General features: G+C 43.0%; 1 protein-coding gene across 1 annotated transcript; it reads right to left on the reverse strand.

Moving 5' to 3' along the window:
- Window positions 1-160: 160 nt before the first annotated feature.
- Window positions 161-19,584, reverse strand: PPAN (peter pan homolog). The gene is made up of 12 exons (XM_054975797.1): window positions 19,485-19,584; window positions 16,502-16,672; window positions 15,166-15,267; window positions 13,918-13,968; window positions 13,112-13,282; window positions 12,192-12,268; window positions 10,738-10,845; window positions 10,239-10,362; window positions 7,799-7,877; window positions 6,277-6,406; window positions 5,986-6,146; window positions 161-5,253 (listed from the first exon to the last, which is right to left on the reverse strand). The coding sequence occupies exons 1-12, from the start codon at window positions 19,500-19,502 to the stop codon at window positions 4,847-4,849; spliced, it is 1,599 nt and encodes a 532-aa protein (XP_054831772.1). The 5' UTR covers window positions 19,503-19,584; the 3' UTR covers window positions 161-4,846.
- Window positions 19,585-23,456: the final 3,872 nt, after the last annotated feature.

Genomic DNA, 23,456 nt, shown 5'->3' on the forward strand with positions numbered 1-23,456 from the left:
ACCCTAAATGCGCCAGTCATGGACTCTTCATTACTACACAGCCCAGCATATACACACCCGTGAAAGGCTATGCTATCAACTTTCAAGCAAGATTCTTTTCCCCGTCACAACAGGAGGTATGCAGTTTGTTTCAGCTAGCATTTCTAAAGCCTGATCCTGATTCCATTGATGCTTTGCCTTTTACTTCAGTCAGCGGGCACAGAATTAAAGTAAAATGTGTGTCTTGCTACATTTAAGTTTATATTTGTGATCAGATAGTGCCCACCAATACAAAATTTTGGATCCCCCAGTTAATATTCACTGGGAGCTTTAGTCCTGCTGGTTTTATGTCTGTCCTAAAAGCTGAGGACCCTAACCTGGATACCCAGGCATGCCATATCTTATCAGATCTCAGAAGCTAAGCAGGGTTGGCCTTGGTCAGTAATTGGATGAGAGACCTCCAACGAAGACCAGGGTTGCAGAGGCAGGCAATGGCAAACCACCTCTGTTAGTCTCTTGCCATGGAAACCCCACCAGGGCAGGCCTGTAGCTACAGTGGTGCAAAGGGACGTGGTGCCCAATAAAAAAATTGTCAATAAGCAGTACTTTTTCAAGTGTAAATTGTTTGTACAAGGGAAAAGGGGTGAGTTCTGCCATAAATCTTCCAAGTGTGAATTCTCTCTGTAAGTGACTATAGCAGAATTAGTAGTTTGCGCTGATTTTTAAAAAGCCTGCAGCAGAGTGTGGGAAGTAAAATCATGTTGGAGAAAAACAGGGAGGGAGAAAGGGAAAGAAAAGCTAACTAAGGAGTGGGAGAAAATTGTGTTGTAGTAGACTCACAGCAAAGAAAAAGAGAGGGGGGGGGGGAGAGATGGCATTCCACAACAGTCCTGCAGACTTCTTATTGCTGAGGAAATTGCTTTTGACAGGACAAGAGACAAATAATAAGGGACTAGGTCCCAGAGGTAAATGAGCACAAGACTTGTTTTGCTAATGTATACTACCCGCAGGAATCAATATTCATAGGGGAGAGGTGATAGTGTTTGGACTGAAGATGTAAAGGTGCTGGGAAGGGATCCCTCACCTGTGAGCAGCTCTAGAATTACGCCACTGTAGTCTGACCCTATGCATGTTCACTTGAAAAACAATTCTACTCGCAGCCTGTTCCTATGCATATTATTTATCTACTTTATTTTCAGCCCGCCTTTCTCAATGAAACTGAAGGCACAGGATGAGACATCTAATAAGCAATGCAATGGGACTAGGATTACTGAAGTTTGAAACAACAAAAATTCTTAAACGTATGTCAAACAGTTCAGTGGAAGGAGCAGCAGCAGCAGGAGCTGCAGTGCAGTGGCTAGAGCAGCAGCTCCATGGGACAGGCTGTGTTTGCTCACGGCAGAGCTCAGAGCAGCTCCAGACCTGGCAGCCAGCAAATTGCTGTCCCAGGTGTGAGAAGGGGGAAGACATGCTTGGGGCATGGTCCCAGCATTGGTGGGCCTTCGCTTTTCAGGGCACTCATTCTCTCTTTGGGAGATTCCCGGGGCAGGCAGTAGCCACTGCCCTCTCTCCCACTACTGCAGTGTTTGAGAACAGCATCTCTCCCAAGAAGGGGACCAAATCAGTAGGGGTCAAAGGGCAGTGCATGGGTGCTTACAAGCTTTTCCCTGGGTAAGCAAGGGGACTTGGGCCGGATCTGTACCCAGAGATACAACCCAAGGCAAGGGAAGTATGGGTACCTGATCCACGTTCAGATAGTTCCCACTTGCTATCATCCTGTGGTGCCCCTCCTCCCCTGGTAGTCTTAGGGGGCGAGGGGTCATTGGCTGGCAGGTGGGTCAGCCAATACTAGAGATCCATGATGCATGCTGCACCAAGACTTCTTCAAGCTGTAATCAATAAAGTTGTGGTCTTTTAAAATCCAGTAGTGGTCTCTGTGTCTTTGTCTTGCTCCTCACCCTCGCCCCTCAAGCTGGCCCCACAAACACTCCCTCACTTCTGTAATTCCGCAAACCATGTAAATCAGTGTTGTTTGGGAAGGGATTTTAATAAAGGTAATGAAGTAATAGAGGACTGACTGTATGCCCCTATATATATTATGTATTAGCAATCTATTTTATGTACTATTGTGCTCTTACTACATTGTGTTCTACTGTCATTTTATTTTCTGCATAGCTTGATATTTTAATTTAATTTACTTTATAGTCTGCTTTTCTCTCTGAGACTGAAGGTGGATTACACAGTTTTAGTCAATGTGATCAACAGCTGGGACATTCAATAAAGATGCAATAGGTAAATGACTGCAGAAAAATGAAAAGTAGCAGAAATCCAGTACAGAGCTGAAATCAATGCTGAAACAAAACGTAAGCAAATGGCCATGACATATTAAACAATGCAGAAACTATCTAGTAGGTGCATATTTAAAGCAATAGACTGTACTCAGTAGTATAGTCTACAGTCCCTATCCCTTTACCAATACATCTTTCTGAACCATATTCTTTGAACACAGTTCTGTATACTATGGGGGAAAGCCCTCTTGAATAATTCAGTTTTGCATAATTTGCAGACAGCCAGGAGAGCAGGAGGCTTCCATGACCTCTTCAGGCAAACCATTCTATTAGGGGGGATCTGACCTCTTTGGGCAGACTATTCCGTATGTGGAATCTGATGCTTTTTTCATTTTTCTAACTTTTGTAATCATAGAATCTTAGTCCTATTGCATTGTTGCACACAGGTTAGCAGATTTGTGCAAGTTAATAGATATCTCATGCTATTTGATTGTTTTACACCATATAATCTGCCTCAAATTTGAGAAAAGCAGATTATAAATCAAGTAAGTAAATGATGATGGGCAGCCCACCCAAATCTGTCTGTCTCAGATCCTGGTCCACCATGCCATCCTACCCCCTACAACACAGTGGCTCTGAGACTGAGAGAAAAGGAAACTCTATTCCTTTATAATAGAATGCAAAATTGGGAAGACACTCTGTGCTGATGCTTGGGTCAGCTCTATTTCACCTTTGTTCTTTATTAGGTGTTGTTAAAAAGATACAGGTTCTGTATCTAATACTTTCAGGTGGGTAGAAGTGTTGGCCCACAGTAGAAGAGCAAGAATGGAGAGCAGTAGCACCTTAAAGACCAACAGAATTTTCAGGGAATAAGCTTTTGAATATCAAAGGAAACTTGACTCTCGAAAAGTTTATGCGCTGGAAATCTTGTTGGTCTTTAAGGTGCTACTGGACTCCAGTCTTATTTAATACTGATTGCTAATAGATGATTCTCTATGAAATACTTAAAAAAGTGGGTTGGAGGGATCCAGCCATTATTTACAGCTGTATTTGCTGTAAATTTGGTAGCACAGGGAGAGTACTGTGTACTATGGATGATATATCTGTTTAAATAATTCAACAGCAGTCTCTGAGGGCCAGAATGTGTGAGACAAGGGCACACTCATTTATTTATTCACGTGCATTCTGCCCATTCATGTGTAAAGTAGGTTGTGAAAAAACTGGAAAGTGAAGCATGTTGAGGGAAGGAAGTTAATCCCACCTTATCTCACAGCACTTCTTGAAGCATTTTTTTTCTGCTTGGCTTTCTTCCAACAGTGGCATCAGACTGGGACAAAATGCTTCAGGCAACAGACCATAGTAAGAAAGGAGGAGGAGGGGGATGGACTTCAGCTCCCTCTTACCAACAGGTCCCTTTTTCCTATTTAATAAAAACAGTCCTCCACCTCCCCACTTTCCATTGTGGATACTATGATCTGGACAAGGAAGAAGCAAAAGGAATCTGATTCCACTCTGATCAGAGAAGAGAGAAGTTGGCTGTGCCCATGACCACATCCTAAAGATTCGTTAAAAAATAAAAGAGCCAACCCTCTACAATCAAGATTCATTCATTCTGAGTGAAGGCCAGATATTTTAATATGTATGGATTTTGAGAGAAAGTCCCATTGAACTCAGTGAGGTTAACATCCAAGTAAATGTGCAAGGCATAGAATTAACACCTTTGTGAAAACAAGCAGGGCTGCATTCCAGCTAGCAAGGGTCATACTCCTCAGCTCAAAGCACAAGTGGGTAGCCAACTGGGAATGGCATCTACAGTACTCCCCAAACACCCACTGTTCTGCTTTGGGAGGTATAGGCAGACTTCACAACTCACAAGTGGTTTTTTTCCCCTCTCCGCATTTCTAAGTGGTCAGACTTGTGAATTACTTTCACAAACTTCTCATCTACAAACGCTGTTGCAGCAGCACACATGGAAATCCCCAACCACAGTGATTGCTGCAATAAGGCCCTAGAGTGTTTCTTGGTAAGCTACTTTCCTGAATATACTGAATGGCCTGGCTACAATTGGGACTTGCTCTTGTAATCTTGCCCTGCTGTGTAGATCGCATACACCCTCCCTGAATAAGCAAGGAAACCAGCACCTTTGCTGCAAAAGCACCCTCAAGAGTTGAAATGCCCACCTTCCACTACACTTTCCCCATCTCCTAAGAAGCACTTGAAGATTTTCAAATGTGACTTCACTGATGTTAGTGAAATAGCAATGGAGGACTGGGGAGTAGGAGAAGGAAAGAGATGGAGATAGCATTCATCAAGGATTCACACCTGCATAAACCACTTATTCTAGCTATGATCTATTTTTCTCCGGTCCCACGTCTCTCTCCCTCAGCAGTAACTGTTATATGAACCCAGTCAGCTGCCATTCCTAATCAGGATCTGCCTACAACTCATCCCACACAGATTCAGACTAATTTTGCTTTTCACAGCAATGATGCAAGCCAGACATACGAGACGCACACAAGCGGCTTGGAGAGGCAGTATATTACACAAGCAAACACCAAGAGAAGCACAGTCCCACAAAACTATGCTGGTCTCTTTGTCCCTGAACGTCTCTGCTTTCTTAAGGTTCCTTTTCCTTTTGGTGCTTGCTTCCTCTGCATTTTGGACTTGCCCTGCCTCCAGGGCCCCTGAAGCTTTGAGCCATGCCGTTGCTTAGCACGGTGCTGCCTAGGACTTCTGGCTTGCTTCCGCTTGGTATTCTGTGCTCTCCCTTGCTGCCTCGTGTCCTTCTGTTGCTCTCTCCCATCAGGAAAGTCTCTCGGATGCCACCCCTGCCTGGGCCGTGGAATCTTCCTGTGCTTCACCTTTGAGCTTATGCTTGCAGGTTCTGGGTTCTGATCAACTGTAGAGTGAGAGTATTTACATCTTTTTCTGGGCTTCACGGATTGGCCAAGGCCTCGTTTCCGCTTGGTGCTTTGTGGAAACAGATCTAGAGAGTGTGGGTTCAACAAGGAGAGCATCAGCAAGGATGGGCAAGCACAAGCACACCTGCACTTACAGCAAGTTGGGTTCCACAAGTGGGTTGCAGCCTAACATCACAGGAAGACAGATGGGGATAGATACAAATGGAGAACAGAGTTGCTGTCCCTTTCATCATAGTGCAGATTATGGAATTTAAGTCGAGGCAGCTTGTTAAATCACAACATTGACAAGATAGGAAAAAACTGCTCCTGCTAACATTACCACATCTACACAACTCTGATGCCCTCCTAGATTTCCCTTTGCATCTCCGTAGAGACCAAAAGAATGCAGACATATATAACTATGAAATTAATCAAGGGTCCCAGGTTAGGGGTAAATATAGGTATTGTAGGAAGGTGAAGGATACTTCTAGGCAGCGTACGCAAATTAAAAACTATACAATGCGACTACAATAAACATTAGAGGCAAAAACCATCTTGTTTCCACTTTATTCTGCTGTATGTAAAAACCAGGCCAAAACCAAAAGTTCTGGAATGTTATACTAAGAATTCACCAAAAACTACAAGCAGACCATCCCAATCATATGCCTGGAAAAAAGCACACACATGCACTGTACACCCCCTTCTCTAAGCTGGATGCATCAGAACATAGCTCATGCTCAGCACAACAGTTTTAATGAACGGAATCCCACAGAATGTACCGTGACACCTCCCCCACCAAAAATGACTGTGACACTAACCTTCACCAGGTTCTTCTCCCACTTCCTGTCGGTAATATTCTGAGTCATCATCTGATGGCTCGTCTGCGTTCTGGTCCTCCAGCATCCCAGGATCCTCTGCATCACTGTCACCTCCTTCAGATTGTTTCTTCTTTCTCTTTATTCCTTCCAGGCTCTTCTTCCTGCAGCCCCCAAGCCAGCGACACTATCAAACTCAGAAGCCAACACTGTCCCCACAACCCCAAGACATGGCTCTTGGCTTTAAGTCTGCTGGGACACAAATTGTGAGGACATCTAATTCCTCCTCTTTACCTGTGAGCTTGCCTCTGCTCCTTCTTACGCTCCACATCTGCCTCCTGCTTGCGGCGGCGTTCTGCCTTCTGCAGTAACTTCTCTTCTTTCCTTGCTAGGGCCTCCTGGATCTCTTTGTCCGTCTTGTGAACTGCAGGTAGGAGTCAGAATTGACAAGACAAGAAATATGTGCGTGCATACATGCACGCACGCACGCGCGCGCACACACACACACAGTTGCCTGTCTGAGCCCTCTGTGAAGTGCAATGCCAGTGAGTACAATAAATTTTGAAGAGCAAATAACCAACCTCTGCGTTACCCAAAGTAGGGTTTTGATACCAGAGAAAGCACTGAAAAGAGTGCCACAGACCCATTTGTCTCATTAAGTAGATCCACTTCACATCAGCAGTTGCTTCCCAGAGGCAGCCACTAAGCAGTGGCTAGAATCAAAACTCTGAAAGTAAAGATCTAGCAGGTATAAACATTCCAAAATTACAGGGTGGGTCTGTACAAGGATTTCTAGGGCTTGTTATACGTAATTTACACAAAACAAAAAATGCTAGTGAGCTTCAAGCTGACTCCCTCTCCCCCACTGACTCTTTCAAGTCATTGATGTTCTCAGTTTCACTGGGTGCTACAACAACAACAAAAATTAACAATCTTGCTACCAGCAGCACCACCACAAACTTGGGAGGCATCTTTACTTCTGCAGACTGTAACTTCAACCCCACTGTTAAAGTCTGTATCATATCCATCTTTCTCTTACTCTGTCTCCCCTCTTAAAGTACACATTTCAATCTGTTTTTTTAATTTAAAAAGGCTGTGTCATGTGCTGACCTGACCCATCTACGCTTTATACCACGTCTACTTACACATTCTGTGACCCATCAGCCATATAGTATGGTTTGGCCAGATCCTTGACAACTTGCTGCTTTTGCCAGCCTGGGACTGCAGCAAAAACCAAGCTCATGGCGCCACCAGCAGGTTACAAGCGATCTAGAGGGTTATGAGTCATGTAAGCCTTATTTACAAAGCCAATTAAAGCCTGGAACACAAGAGACAAGTCAAGGGCCCCTAGCCAGTGGCTGCTGGCTCTTTCCATTCCTTTCCAACTGCCTGCTCTTAAAAACACATGCAAGAATCTGAGACTTGATATCCCAGACTGCTATGAACAGGTGCCTAAAATGCATGCAAGCCCCTCCAAGACAGCCCTGTGTTGCTCCTCTCCCACCTTGTCCTAGTGGTAAGAGAAAAGAGTCCAGTAGCACCTTTAAGACTAACCAACTTTACTTTAGTCTTGAAGGTGCTACTGGACTCTTTTCTATTTTGCTACTACGGACTAACACAGCTAACTCCTCTGGATCTAGTGCTAAGAGAAATTAAGATTCCTTTTCCATTTAGGCTTCTTCTCCATTTTCCCAGCTCTAAGGGCTGGGCAAGCTTTCACAGCACAGTTGTTCACAAAGGTAAGGCTCTGCAAACAATTAGAGTCTTTCATCCTTGGTGAAAGAGATTTATGTGGTAGAAGGCCCAAGATACTCACTGAAGCTGTGATATAACACACTGCCTTGACCTAAGCCTTCTTCCACCTTGATGAGCTGCAGCTTCATTCGAGGGCCAATCTGGAGAGGGAGAACAGACACAGAACCAATCAGGGAACAGTAACCCGGGAGACTTCCGGTTTGGCTAATGGTGGGCTGAAGCGGTCCAGGGAGCTGGACCGTCAAGAGTGACTGTTTTGGGCAGGCCAGGTGCTCAGATCACCGGCTGCCACTTCTCTCCAGGTAGGAGAGGAGCCAGAACGCTACAAGTTCCAGAGAGAGCGAGATCTCAGCGGGGGGGAGGGTCCAGGACGATGGATCTCCCACACCGCTTTGAGGTACTCTCGAAGAAGGACGAGCTAACATCTCTGCAGCACTCTTTGAGTCGTTGTTCGGCATAAGCCCACCAGGACCCAAGCTTCAGAACCAGATTTGGCTAATGGGTAACGATTGAGGCAGCACGAAAGACCCAAACGGAACAAATCGAGGTAAAAGAACTTTATTTGGCTTTCGGATTTAAAAAGAGAAGGAACATCTTTACTAAAAATGAAAATTGTGGACTGAGATGATAAGACAGGAGCATACTTGTGGTTTGGAGAGAGATAGCTAGCTGTGAGAAAAGGGGAGGAGGTGGAGGAATGGCTGAGTAAACATCGCAAGAAAACGGAGCAAGAAGAACATCGAGCGGAACTGCCTAGAGAGGCTTGATTTGGAAAACAGGAAGAAGGAAGTAAAGCAGCAAAGAAGTCCCTGAAGAAACAACGCGAGAAATAGCAGCGAGAAGGCAAGAGGAAGGGGATATTCATCACTTTGAACTACCTTAAAGTTGCCATAGAGACTCTCCGCCCGATATCTGGTGAGATTAAAATAATATGAATATTTAAAGCAAAAGATAAAGAAGATGTCGGGGGGGGGGGGAGAAACCTAGTGTAAATTTGAAGAGAGGGGAGAAGAAACGTCAGGCTGCTATGCGATCAGCTATAAAATCGCTGTGAGAAAAAATTGCAGAGGGACATAAAGAATTGATACAACTTATTCGGGAAATGAAAGAAAGTTTAATTAAAAGCACTAAGGATATATTTAAAACTGTTGTGGAATTGAAAGATGAAGAGCAAGCAACTAGGCAGACAACTCAAGGAGACGAGCAGGTGGCAGAAATTGATTACAAAACAGCAGGATGTAAACAACAAAACCGCGAGGGGCGAGGAGAAACGGAGCAGTACTTGCAAGAAGATCTGAATGAAGACGTATCAGCATTTCTAAAGAATCAGGTGCAAGGATTAACAACAAGCATGAAAGAGAGAGCCATCCCCAGTTACTTCAAGTGGAAGAAGCTACCAAGTGATAGAAGAATTCAAGTGAAGAAGAAAGCCGAGAAAAGCAATACGAATACAAGAATCAAGTTACAAGTGGGAGTTACTTAAAAGACTAAGGCCACAGTTTAAAGTCTGAAGAGTTTATTTTTCATTTCTTAGAAGTGGGATATGGGGTTTTTAAGGTTAAAAGTCAATTGAAGAATTAGTAAATTAGGTTAAAGTGAATAAGGGAAATGTAATGTATAGTTAACTAGGTAATTGATATTAAATACATTTATATATAAAATGGTAGAAGGAATTAAGAGGAAGGCAAAATTGTTAATAGTGTTTTTTTTAATTGTTTGTTTGTAGAATTGGGATGTATGATGCAAATGAAATGTCGTGAGCTAAATGAAGAAATTAGCAAATTAAGACAAATGGAAAAATTGGGAAATGTAATGGAAAGTTAACTATGCAAATTGATACTAAGCAAATCTATATATAATTGTAGATGGAAATAAGAGAAAGGTTAAATTGTTAATTTTAATCTATAGTGTTATTTGGGAAAATATTAAACTAAATGTATTTAGATAAAAAAAATGGGAATGATAAATGAATGGTTTGAAGAAATGTATATGAGCAAAAGAAATATGTTCTGATGGCTTTTTAATAGCTTATTAATAGTTATAGAATTGTATTAAGTAATGGTAAATTAGGATTTTACCTCTAGTTAGTAGGGATAAAGGAAAAGCAATATAGAACAAATGATAAGAAAATATGGGACCGTAGTGCTGTCGGGAGTCTGCACAGAAAAGGGGGGAGGGGGAGGGGTTGGGATGCATCTATGGATATAGGGGGGAATGTATTTGTAAGATATGAATGAATTGTATGTCAACCCATTCAATTAAAATTGTTTTTTTTAAAAAAAAAGGGAACAGTAACCCAGACACACTCTCAAGCACAAAGAAAAACTGCCCTAAGAAGTCGGAAATCTTACAGCCAATGTGCTTCCAGAGAGGTGGATCAGAATGTCTGAGATGGCAGCAGCATGAGGATAATTAGTTTTCCACTCAATCTGCCTAGCCATGTGCTGTAGTTGCTCCATCTACCCCCAGCACTTCATGAGCAAATTCACCCTGTGACTAACCTCAGTGAGGCGTACAGCACTCTGCTCTGCCTTCATGTTCCCACGGCCTGCGTAAGCCTGGGGCAGCTCTGTAATGTTGTGACTGCCGTCCTGCTCAGCTTCACTCTCAGAGAGGGCAACATCTCTATGCAATGAGGAGGGAAGAAAAATATGATCAGTCTTTTCAGAACACTTGTAATATGAATGAGACATCATATATAACATAGACCTAGAGACACATGCCTCATGCTTGAAGTAGAAGGACAGAAAAGGGGTGGGGAAAGCAAGAATGGGCAGAGAGAGGGAGGGAGGGAGGGAGGGAGGGAGGGAGAGAGAGAGAGAGAGAGAGTTTCAGAAGAACAGAATAAGGGAGCCAAAATAAGGAGGAACAGGATTATGGAACAGAGCACAAGGCACTCCCCTTCTGGAAATCACTGCCCCACATGGCCTAATGAGAAAAGCCCATCCTCACTTGAGTACCCAGGAGGAACATGTCCTCAACTCAGAGCAGATTTCTTACTTGACCAGCAGCTCACTGATGTCCTGGAGGCGGCTCATGTTGGGAAACTTCTCCTGCAGGAACTTCTTCAACCCTTTGCTCATCCCTACAGGCACCACTTTCAAACTGCTGCAAAACACCAGAAGTGGGAAGGGTGATTGCGAAGATTCAGGCAGGCAGGCAGGAATGTCACTGCTACTGGGAATGAAGGAGCCCTGGAGTACAGCAGATGTTTTGCATCCCTGAGCTCCCAAATTCAACCCCATCCGCCTCCAGGATCTCAGGTAACAGTCTGAGACCCTCGACAGCTACTGTCTGTGATGAGGAAGATTTCTGTCAGTCCGTACTGGACAAGATGGGCCAATGGACCAACTCAGTACACGACAGCTTCATAAGAAACTGTCTGTGCAAGAGAAGATGACTGTGGGTACAGGAGATGTTTTTAGCTCCTTGCCTCCTTCCCTCATTGGTGATATCCCTCTTGATCCTATGCTAGCAGAAGTTACTTTTATACTGTCTTCTTAAAATAAAGTTGGTCTTCCATGTCCTGCTAATGGCAAGGAACAATCTAGGAATTTGTGTGGTGGTGTGTAAGAGTACAATATCTTTAATCTTGGCTTCACCTTATTAAACACCCCAAACTTGACAGTTTTATCACTGCCTCTAGACCCTGTTTGTTGTACTAGAAAGAGAAGCTAGATCGATGAACTTCTCAGATTTCAAGAAACCCAAAAGTAAAATAAACAAGCTGCCTCCCAATTCCAATTACTTGGATGCATCAGAGCGTTTACTTCAGAATAAAATCAGAGAGTCATCAGCAGACTATACTCTCATCATTTGCATCCAGCTCATCACGAGGATGGGAATTTTCCTCTTCTTGTGCACACGGACAGTGATTTATATGCAGTAGAGCAGTGGACACAGTTCAGAACTTAAAACTGGGTTCAAGTCACCATACAACCCCTGGGGTGACCAGAGCCTAAACGAGCTTGCAGATCTGTTCTGAGAATAAATGGAATAATCTGCTCTACCCTTAAGATGGACAACTTTCCTCTCAACAAGACAATATGCAATGCATTTCTACAAGCAAAAAAACACACATTTAAAACGTATAATACAGGTGAACTGCTGTGGTTAGAAAGATAAGAGTGAAATTTGGGAGCCCTGGGTTCAAATCTTGACTCAGCCAGGAAGCTCAGAGTGACCTTAGACCACTGTACATGCACGTGCGCGCGCACACACACACACACGTGTCTGTCTATCTTCCTTCCTCTCCACCATATATAGCACCTGAGTTCCTTACAGGAAGGGTGAGACAACAATGTGATAGACTAGTGGTCTGTCAGCAGTGAATTGCTGGCCCATCAGCCAGTTTAAACATCACTTGCAGAAGTGGCCTTACACGTTGTCTGACCCTCCCTCATCTCCCAGACACACACCTTTCGACCCATCAGCAGAACTTCACAAAAACTTACTAGTGACGAAATTCAAGGGTCTGGGTATCTGGGTCAAAGCTGATCAGTACACAGCGCTTGATGGCATTCAGATTAACCTGGGGGAGAAGCAAGTTACAGCATAAGAACCAAGATGCATAAGAGGTAGCAGATCCTTCACTTAACTAGCATTTTAGGCAGTCTGTCTGAAGTGAGGATTCCTCCCACACCTCCTAGAGTAAAAGGGATATTCTAATCCAAATCAATAAGCAGAACAGAATCAGGTCAGACTCACTTTCAATCAAATGTATAAATAGCCCAGGCCAGGGTGCCATCGACAAGACAAGATCTAAATCTCTCTCACATACATACAAACACATATGTGCACCTGGCTGCTCAGCCAAGGCAAAAAGAGTTGCACTCCTGAATATTAAGGTGCTGAAGAGATCAGAGTTTAAATCCCTGCTCAGTTATGCCGCTCTCCGAGTGACCTTGTGTCTAGTTCCTACTGAGTGGAGAACCTTCATCTTGACTGCGCCATTTCAGACTGCACTGTCCTTCAGACAAAAAGGTTTCTTCCTTATAAAAAACGTGCATGTTTAAGCTTAACCTCTTCCCCAACACACATTTTCTATATGTAGAGAGGTTTTTTTAAATGAAAAAGGATTTGGCCACAGTCTGAAGTTGCATGACCTAGACCACAGATTTACTACTTCAGTCAGAGCTAAGCTACACTGTTTCTGCCTCATCTACCTCAACAAGTCTATTTCAAAGACAACACGGGATAACCTTGGCTCCTTCAGGGAAGGGCAGGATGCAACTGCGGTAAACACACATTTTCTTGACATAACAGGGCACAGTTGGGTGCACACAACACAGAATTCAAAGCCCAGAGAAACTTGAGCAGCAAAATACAGCCAATATCTTGGTTCTCCATAATCTTCAGGCTAGAACACACTCACCCTATGGACATTGATAGAAGGAAACATGTTCTGGAACATGGTAGCCATGACCTTGATGTGCATGCCTTGAAGGCCAAAGTTGTTGAGTATCAGGAGCGGGTGGTGGGTGAACTGCTGCTCATGCATCCGGTGCCGCTTCAGGGATGACACAACATCCTTGATGAGTGAATACTGAAGACAAGGAGCAGAATGGAGGAGTAAGGCAGTGGCAGCAAAGGAAAGGAGCTCCTGCACTGCTGCTGAGAAACAGACATCACAGGCCTGTGAACCCTGAAACCCAAAAGTCTCTTATCATAAGGGACTCAGTCAAGGCTGTAATACAAATCATGGTTCTGAAGGAGCACAGAATGTTGTGCTTGGCAGGGTTTAGCTTCCTGAACAGCTCAACTTTGATATATGAAAAAAGCACGCATTTCTGGCTCCTATGCCAGATAAGCTTGAAAATGGGGAAAATGCCTGCTGCTATCTTAGAAGCCCGGTGAGTTGGGTGACTGAATATGATTCCTAGTGATCCCTGGAAAAGCCACTATAATGTATGCAAAATAAAATAAATTGTACAACACTGCTATATTTGCACATTTTTATAGACTGAAGAATTCTGTTTTTCTTAGTACAGACTTTGAGATTGTGTTAATAAACATTTGCGCTTGGATAAAGTGTATAAAGACTTAGGCTGCCTGCGTAACACACATTAGAAAGAACAAGTCATGAAAGCAACAGATACAGCCTCTAACTAGTAGATTTTCAGAGACCACTCCAGCCCATCTAACCTTCTCTGCCAAGGACATTACCATCCCTTGTGATACCTGCATAACTCTGAAGGTCAGGGATGGTCCACCAGGAAGACGAAAAAGTTTCTAAGAAAGAAAAAAAACAGTCAGCAGTAGAAAACATGAAGTCCAGGAGACCCATCACCATACACTTCAGGAGTATGCAACAGCAGCAGCCACTCTTCCAGGTAGATCACCACCCCTAGGACAGCACCTACAGTGTTCTACACAGGCTGGCTCCAGATGCATCAGTGCGTTTACTTTGAAGTGAGAATCACAGATTTCACTCAGCAAAATGCATTGTCATCATTTACACCAGGCCAGAAAGGAATGGAGTAATTCAGGTAAGCATGCAAAGCTATTGGATACCAGGTATTTATGCAGTGGGGAAAGGGGCTGTAGCATTTGGAACTAGAGCTAATAGAGGGTAGCAGTTTTCAAACTTTGTGCTTCGGGATACTGAGATTTCCTGGAAGTTTATCAGGGCTTCTTTTATTAGGCAGTCAAGCTTTTCTGAAAATCAGCTTGTCTACTAGTGATGGTCACCCACTTCTGGGCACAGCTACCAGACAGTGTGGCAAAGCAAGGTACCAGGTATGTTTTCTGTGTAAACATGGGGCCAACAAGGCTCAGCAGCCTTGGTCAGTATTACATATGAAATGACTGTGCATCCTGGAACGTGTATCAGAATCCCCTGCAATACAAAGGTATGCAGCAAAGCAAAGACATCTTTAATAGGCAAACTTATAAGAAAAGTGTTTCTGAAAGTAAGAAGTCTGAAAATTCCACAGATCCTCAGAGAAAGGATCCAGAGGAGTTAGCCGTGTTAGTCTGTAGTAGCAAAATCAAAAAGAATCCAGTAGCACCTTTAAGACTAACCAATTTTATTGCAGCATAAGCTTTCAAGAATCAAGTTCTCTTCGTCATCTCTTCGTCAGTACATGTTTACATTTACTAGCAAAGGAATGTTTTGGTTGCCTCCCCCCTAATTGCATCTTGTCCCTCCTCTCCTTCTCTCCCCTCTCCTCTTCTGTATTTGACCAGTTTGTATCATGCATCTGACGAAGAGAAATTGATTCTCGAAAGCTTATGCTGCAATAAAATTGGTTAGTCTTAAAGGTGCTACTGGACTCTTTAAGAGAAAGGAATCAAGCTGCATGTGGATCCAGAGACAAACTGAACAAGGAAGCAGGATCAAAGTGCCTAAATTACAGACTCGTCCAAGACCCCAATCCTGAGGCTGCTTGTTGCCTACACTGACCAGTATCTCACTTTGACACTTACAAGGTTGATAGTGGTAGGAGTTTTTGAGAACACCAAGAAGTGAGTCACACCCAATGGTCCAGCCACTGTCACAAAATCTTTCAACGTGTTCTTTTTTCGCACCTGAAAAAGACAGACCCATGTCATGAGACTCTACAAGGACAAAATCTAGGATATGAAGCAGCACAAGATCTTTTCCTGAACTCTAGAACATTTCAGAGATGAACATGAGTTTTAAAATCTGAGTGCAATATCTCTGGAATTTTCTAGGGTTCAGGAAAATATTGTGTACTGCTTTATGCTGGCTTATTACAGCACCACACAGCTCTGTCTTGTGAATAAGGTAAAAATATTTTTATTGCTAATATACTACTGGCTCTTTGGAATACATAGTTCAAGTTTCAATAAAAGTTTCAATAAAAGTTGGTGTGTATAATTAACTCAAAGCTTTTTTTCAATTATGTCTTGGTCCAAAGAATCTGGATTTTGATTACGAAGCTAAGTCTCTTTTGCCCATAGAGGGTACGGAGAGAATGTACAGGAAACATTACTGACTGTGATAAGCTTGGGCCCTGAACAGAAATGACTCTGTAATTTCTATTCGACCCATTTAAATCCCATTTAGTGCGGTGGCAGGGAGGGGGAAGACAGAATCAACTATTTATCCTCAAATTTAATCATCAGCTTTCATTCTCTTCAGAACCAGGTTTCAAACTTAGAAGCCCCAATTTCCCTTCTTTGACTCTACCCCACTAGATGATGTTTCACTTTCTGTAGGCTTCGTTTTCCTCTGTGTCTTATTAAAAAAAATCTTAAAGTTAAAACCCAGCAATCTCACATGGAAGGGGGCCACATAATCTTTTATTCCTAAACAGAATTAACATTTATTTCTCCTCCATAAACAGATTAATACTGTTATATCAATGAACCTTCTTAACATCTTTTGGTTTTATGCTATTGCAGAAATCTATAAATGGTGTCCACCTCTCCAAAACATAACATCTGCATTCATTTCTCCCTTCCAAAGATGCTTATAAGCAGTCAATGTATTCAGTTAAATGGTTTTGCAACCAAAGGGAAGGAACTGACATTCCAGCTAAAATCAACATATAAGTGTTTCTGTGCTGTCCTCACTGATCCTGTTAAATATCCTAACCGAAAGAGTCATGGATCAAAAGGGGATCTCATAAACTTAGGTCTTAATTATTGTTTTTTGCATGTTCTTGGAATAATCTTGAACCTCTGTACACTACCTCCACACTATAAAGTGTGATCCTTGCCACAACACAAAGAGCAGCCGTTTTCTTAAACATCTTTTGCAATCTCCTCAGTGTATACCATCTATAAAGCACTGCACCTTGAGATTAGTGGCTGTGTAGGGCTCCATCACACGCCGTACATCCAGGATGAGCTGCTGCAGGTTTTTGCCAACATGACCCCGGTGAAAGACAAAGGAGTGAGGCACAGAGCCATACTCCTCCTCAGATCGTTGCTGCGCAACTGCACGCTCTTTCTTCTGATTCTTAGTCTGCAGCAGAGCAAAGGGGAAACTACATTAGGAATGGCATCGAGTGGCGGCACTCCCTAGAATTGACTGTCCCATTCCAGATTCTCTCTCCCTGTTTTTCTACCTGATCATCCCTTCCAAAGGTCCCCATCAACTGATGCTACTGATACTTATAATAATATTAATACTACTACTAATAATAATTTATATGACACCCTTCAGGACAACTTAATGTCCACTCAGAGCGGTTTACAAAGTATGTTATTATTATTCCCACAACAAACACCCTGTGAGGTGGGTGGGGCTGAGAGAGCTCCAGAGAGCTGTGACTAGACCAACGTCACCTAGCTGGCTTCAAGTGGAGGAGTGGGGAATCAAACCCGGCTCTCTAGATTACAGTCCCCCACTCTTAACCACAACACCAAACTGGTTCGCTTGGGTTAAAGATCATAAAGCTTGCTATTAGAAACATAATTCTGGAATATCATGCCTCAAACAGCCATGTCAGCTAAGAGTCTTGATGACTGAAAGCACAATGGCACATTTATAATGTGGAACTCTCTGTGACAACTCGGGCCTAGTCGGGCCTGTAAGATGGAGATGTTCCTCCAGGCCTTTTGGTAGTTGAGGCAACTGGGCCTCCAATTCGGCCTCTTATGGAGGGGGGCGGTCCCCTCCCTGGTCTTTGTTGTGTTCATCTGCTGATTGTCAACAGCCCCCGTGGGCCCAAAGGACTGTATACGGAACTGTGCAATGAGCACGGCTGAGAGTGATTTTCTGTATTGTATTTGCTCTTTTATGCTACCAGTTTTGTCTAATTTTTTGTCTTTAAATGATGTGATCCACTCTGAGCCTGCTTGCAGGGAGAGTGGACTACAAATTCAGTAAATAAATAAATATAACAGCACTGTTATGATTGTTTGACATCTCATTCAGAAATATCCACTGATATCTAAAAGACTAAGGCAATGTAAAATAGGAAACTGGATGAGGCAGATGTATTAGTGTGCTGAGAAGACTCTCTCTCGGAATTTCTTTTCTAGATAGGCAGGCAATCAGGTCCAACTAATTACCACATTCAAGGATGGTAAGAACAGAACTAGTTAGCAATCTCAGATTTTTTTCAAGTGATACAGTGGTTCTCCTGTGACAACTGACTTATTTTACCTGCTTCAGCCATTTAAACTATTTTACTGAACTACTATTTAAATGAGATGGGCACCACTAGCACAGGGCCAACTTGAATAATATGTTAATTCATAAGGAAGAAATCAGTGTTGTACAGTGGTTAGAGTATTTGACTAGACCCAGGAAGGCTGAGGTTTGAATCCCCACTCTGTCATGAATGTTTGCTACATGACTTTGGGCCAGTCATACACACGAAGACTGACCTATCTCAGAGAGTTGTTGTGAAGATAAATGGAGAAAGTTGTAAGCAACTTTGGGTCCCCACTGGGGTGAAAGACAAGGTATAAATGAAGGTATGTGAAAGGGGGGAGAGATATGAACTAGAGGCAAGCATACAGAATTAGCTATCTCTAGATTCAATTATGGTCAGTAGCTTAGATGGCTTAACAACACAGTATACTTCCAAGTGTCACATATAGCCCTTCTGATGCCACATGTCACAGATGTCCCAGAGGACATCAGGAAAGAACTTTAATCTCTACCAAACGGTCCAATATGAAAAGAGAATACTGATCTATGCATTATATGGGCATAACAAGAAAAGTCTGACTACATAAGAACCAGCCACATACTTCCAAGAAGCTACCCCTATTCTCAGAAACCAATATCCACTGTTCCTGAACAAGGATGTTCTATTTAGCCATGACTGATGATGATGATTCCTACTTCATAAAGCTGCCTAAAATGTCATCTAAACAAGCAGTTGTCACCACATCTTGCGGCAGCAGACTTTAAGTCAATTTTACATTATCGGAACTATTTTTTTTTATAAATTCTCCTGAAAATTGGGTATTTCTAGGTTCTATTGTTATGAGGGAGGGAGGTAAGTTTCGTTTTTATTTTATAGGACATGTACAGGAACCATGTGGCACATTAAATACTACAATATTTTGTTCCTGCTTAGTATGTACGTAGCAGCCTGCTACTAGTCAGACATGTTACAGAGTGGGGTGAACAGTAGGATCACGAAACCCAAGAAGCACAGGATGAAATTTAAGTATATAAAAATTCAAATACAGCCAAGAAAGTACAGAGACTATTCAAAATAGCAGTAATTAGCCATTTCTCTAGCATGGCTACATTAACACCTGTAACAACTGACAGAGCAGTTGGAATAAAATCTTGTTAATCTTTAAGGTGCCACCTTTGACTAACACAGCAACTCCTTTGGAACCCATACAAGTTTTTAAAAATCTCTTTATCAAATCCAGACTAAAACACAAAGCCTTAAAACGGCCCTTTCCAGCCATTTAATTCTCACCCAGCCCTTTTACTCAAATCCATGGAACTCCAGCCTCCTGCTCAATCTACTATAAGGAAAGGCAGTGTTGTACAGGGATCTTAATACCAGGCTAGCTCTTAGGAAACCCGACGTCTAATCCCCACCCTGAAGTTTAGTGAGTGACTGTGGGCCAGCCTGCCTACCAGCCTCTCTCTCTCGCAGCCTACCATACGTCAGTGCTTGTTGGAAGGGGGAAATGGAGAAGGGGAGAATGAGGCGCCTCACTTTGAGCTCCTTGGAAGAAGAGCGGGATAAAATCCCCGCCCGCCCCCCAACTCTTCAATCTATTACCCGCCACTAGCCGCTCTTTTTTATTGTAACCCACTCCAGCCCAGGTCTCCCTCCCACTCCCTCGCCCCTTACTTTGCTCAGCCGCCCCATGATGCCAACACGTTCCTTCTTCTCCCGCCTCGGCCATGCGGCGCCCAAGGAGTATCGGTCACGTGCGCACTTCTTTCACCCCTCCAGATCTCCTTCCGTCCCGCCCCTAAAGAGTTCCGGTTCAGTCGCCGCCGACTCTGTGCTCACTAATCGACAATCCGTCTGCCTCTTTCGCAGAGAACGGAAGGGAGTTAAAAAAAAAAAACACTCCCAGATTTCTGCATCTAAGATACCCATTCTAAGCAGAATAGACTTGTCTGCCCTCCCCCCACTGAAATTCTGCAAGTGTCTCCTTGGTAGACTTACTTGTGAGTAAACATGCATCGACTCATATGAGGCTGCAAACCCTACGAACGCTCCCGTGGGACTTTACCCTCACTGAACTCCGAGGGACTCCTTCCAAATAAGCATGCTTAACATCGGACCATCCAAAAACAGTTTCCGTATTCCAAAGGTTTCCTGTTAACTTGTTTTCGTTTCCATCTATGCCCAGGAATGCTTCAGCCTTGCAACTTTTAAAGATACAAGGGCGCCCTTTTAAAAAGGCAACAACTTTGATGTGAAAGACGCAGAATAACAACAACGTGGACGTTAGGACACCTTTATAGAACATTCTACATTGATTTAAATAAATTTATGTATTTATTTAAATTTTATTTATTTATTTTTGATGCATTTTTATTCCCCCTTTCCATCGAGCTTTGGGTCTCCAAGTTTCTCCCTCTGGCCAACCCACCTGAGAAATGATTTGCTGTGGCACAATGAGGAGAATATTGATGGACTGTGAAGAAGGTTCCTTCTCAGCTGTAAACAGCGTGGGAACTGATGTCTTCTCCTGGGCCTGTGTCACCACCTGTCCAGTCCAAGACAAGTCAAGGTAACACTGTGGCTTGGATCTGGACAGCAAGAATGGATATCCTTTACTTGGGGCAATCTTGAACCAGACTTGCATCACCATCTGAAACCAAATGAAATTCCAGTAACAGCCTCTCTTTTTCCTTCTTTAAGAAAATCTATTCTCAGTTGGTCTTGAAAACGCAATAGTACTCTTTGTGGAAATGGGGGGAAACACATTCATAACAAATACACAAATGTGTAAGAAATGTATATTTCAATTCTAAATGTATGTGATGTGTTTGTACATTGCTAAATGCCAAGATAAACACAGGAGGCAACAGAGGCTGAAATCTATGAATGCTTACCTAAGAGTAAGTCCTATAAACTCAGTGAGATTTCCTTCTGAGGAGACCTGCTGAGGAGTATATTGTAATAATTTTGTAATTATTGCTAACTGCTTTGGTAGAGAAGGGTAGAATTTTTCCTGTGTATTTTTCTCTGGATGGAGCTGCCTCATTATGAGATGATCCTCTGCCTGCCTCTCCAACCAACAAGAACTTGAGTGACATCACAGCTAGCAGCTGCTACACACTGGAAGGGGATGCAGCCAGTCAGTAGTACCAGTCCTGGAAAGCCAGGGCCACCTGTAGAGAATGAAGGAGCCAATTTACATGTTACACTGCCCATGAAGTTAGAAAGAAACTGTAATTTTTTATTTAAAATGGTCATATCCCCTCTTTCCTCAAGGCAGCTTACAAGTCACAATTAAACATTACAATTAAAACTAGTAGAATAAAACCCTAGATACCCCAGTAAGAGCCATGTACACATGACTATGGCCTTAGTTTCTTATAAGACTTGGAATTTGAGTACAGAATTTGTGTATACTCTTTTCTCTTAAATTGAATAAGGGGAGTCACAGTGCATTCCTAAACAGAATTACATCCCTCTAAATAAATGGAAATTAATGGTTTTAGAAGAGTGTACCTGTCATTCAGACTGCACAGTTAGTCAAGAACACTGAATAGATATCTCTTAAACTTTAAAGGGACAGAGTAAAAGCCGGAACAAGATGGAACAGGCCGGAACGGGCACTAAAGAAAGGCCAGTGCCACAAAAAACAGTGAGATGTGTTAGAGACACTCCAGAACAATATTTTAGAAATGAAAACTCTGGACTGCCCCGCTTTTATTAATCCGTTCCATGCCAAAAAGCTCCCAGAACAGCACAAAACAGCCCGGAACGGGCACTAAGGAAAGGCCAGTGCCACAAAAAAGAGGGGGATGTGTTAGAGACACTCCAGAACGATATTTTAGAAATGAAAACTCTGGACTGCCCCGCTATTATTAACCCATTCCATGCCAAAAAGCTCCCGGAACAGCACAAAACAGCCCGGAACGGGCACTAAAGAAAGGCCAGTGCCACAAAAAAGAGGGGGATGTGTTAGAGACACTCCAGAACAATATTTTAGAAATGAAAACTCTGGACTGCCCCGCTATTATTAACCCATTCCATGCCAAAAAGCTCCCGGAACAGCACAAAACAGCCCGGAACGGGCACTAAAGAAAGGCCAGTGCCACAAAAAAGAGGGGGATGTGTTAGAGACACTCCAGAACGATATTTTAGAAATGAAAACTCTGGACTGGCACCCTTTAATTAACCCGTTCCATGCCAAAAAGCTCCCGGAACAAAACAAAACAGCCCGGAACGGGCACTAAAGAAAGGCCAGTGCCACAAAAAAGAGGGGGATGTGTTAGAGACACTCCAGAACAATATTTTAGAAATGAAAACTCTGGACTGCCCCGCTTTTATTAACCCGTTCCATACCAAAAAGCTCCCAGAACAGCACAAAATAGCCCGGAACGGGCACTAAAGAAAGGCCAGTGCCACAAAAAACAGTGGGATGTGTTAGAGACACTCCAGAACAATATTTTAGAAATGAAAACTCTGGACTGCCCCGCTTTTATTAACCCGTTCCATGCCAAAAAGCTCCCGGAACAACACAAAACAGCCTGGAACTGGCACTAAAGAAAGGCCAGTGCCACAAAAAACATTGAGATGTGTTAAAGACACTCCAAAACAATATTTTAGAAATGAAAACTCTGGACTGTCCCACTTTTATTAACCCGTTCCATGCCAAAAAGCTCCTAGAACAGCACAAAACAGCCCAGAACAGACACTAAAGAAAGGCCAGTGCCACAAAAAACATTGGGATGTGTTAGAGACACTCCAGAACAATATTTTAGAAATGAAAACTCTGGACTGCCCCACTTTTATTAACCTGTTCCATGCCAAAAAGCTCCCGGAACAGCACAAAACTGCCTGGAACGGGCACTAAAAAAAGGCCAGTGCCACAAAAAAGAGGGGGATGTGTTAGAGACACTCCAGAACAATATTTTAGAAATGAAAACTCTGGACTGGCACCCTTTAATTAACCCATTCCATGCCAAAAAGCTCTTGGAACAGCACAAAACAGCACAGAACGGGAACTAAAGAAAGGCCAGTGCCACAAAAAACAGTGGGATGTGTTAGAGACACTCCAGAACAATATTTTAGAAATGAAAACTCTGGACTGCCCCACTTTTATTAACCCATTCCATGCCAAAAAGCTCCCAGAACAGCACAAAACAGCCCGGAACGGGCACTAAAGAAAGGCCAGTGGTAAAAATAAAAAAATTTTAAAAAGAAAGAAAGGCCGGTGCCACAAAAAACAGTGGGATGTGTTAGAGACACTCCAGAACAATATTTTAGAAATGAAAACTCTGGACTGGCACCCTTTAATTAACCCATTCCATACCAAAAAGCTCCCGGAATAGCACAAAACAGCCCGGAACGGGAACTAAAGAAAGGCCAGTGCCACAAAAAACAGTGGGATGTGTTAGAGACACTCCAGAACAATATTTTAGAAATGAAAACTCTGGACTGCCCCGCTTTTATTAACCCGTTCCATACCAAAAAGCTCCCAGAACAGCACAAAATGGCCCGGAACGGGCACTAAAGAAAGGCCAGTGCCACAAAAAACAGTGGGATGTGTTAGAGACACTCCAGAACAATATTTTAGAAATGAAAACTCTGGACTGCCCCGCTTTTATTAACCCGTTCCATGCCAAAAAGCTC

Source organism: Eublepharis macularius, chromosome 4, assembly GCF_028583425.1.
Source record: "Eublepharis macularius isolate TG4126 chromosome 4, MPM_Emac_v1.0, whole genome shotgun sequence".
Taxonomy (NCBI): domain Eukaryota; kingdom Metazoa; phylum Chordata; class Lepidosauria; order Squamata; family Eublepharidae; genus Eublepharis; species Eublepharis macularius.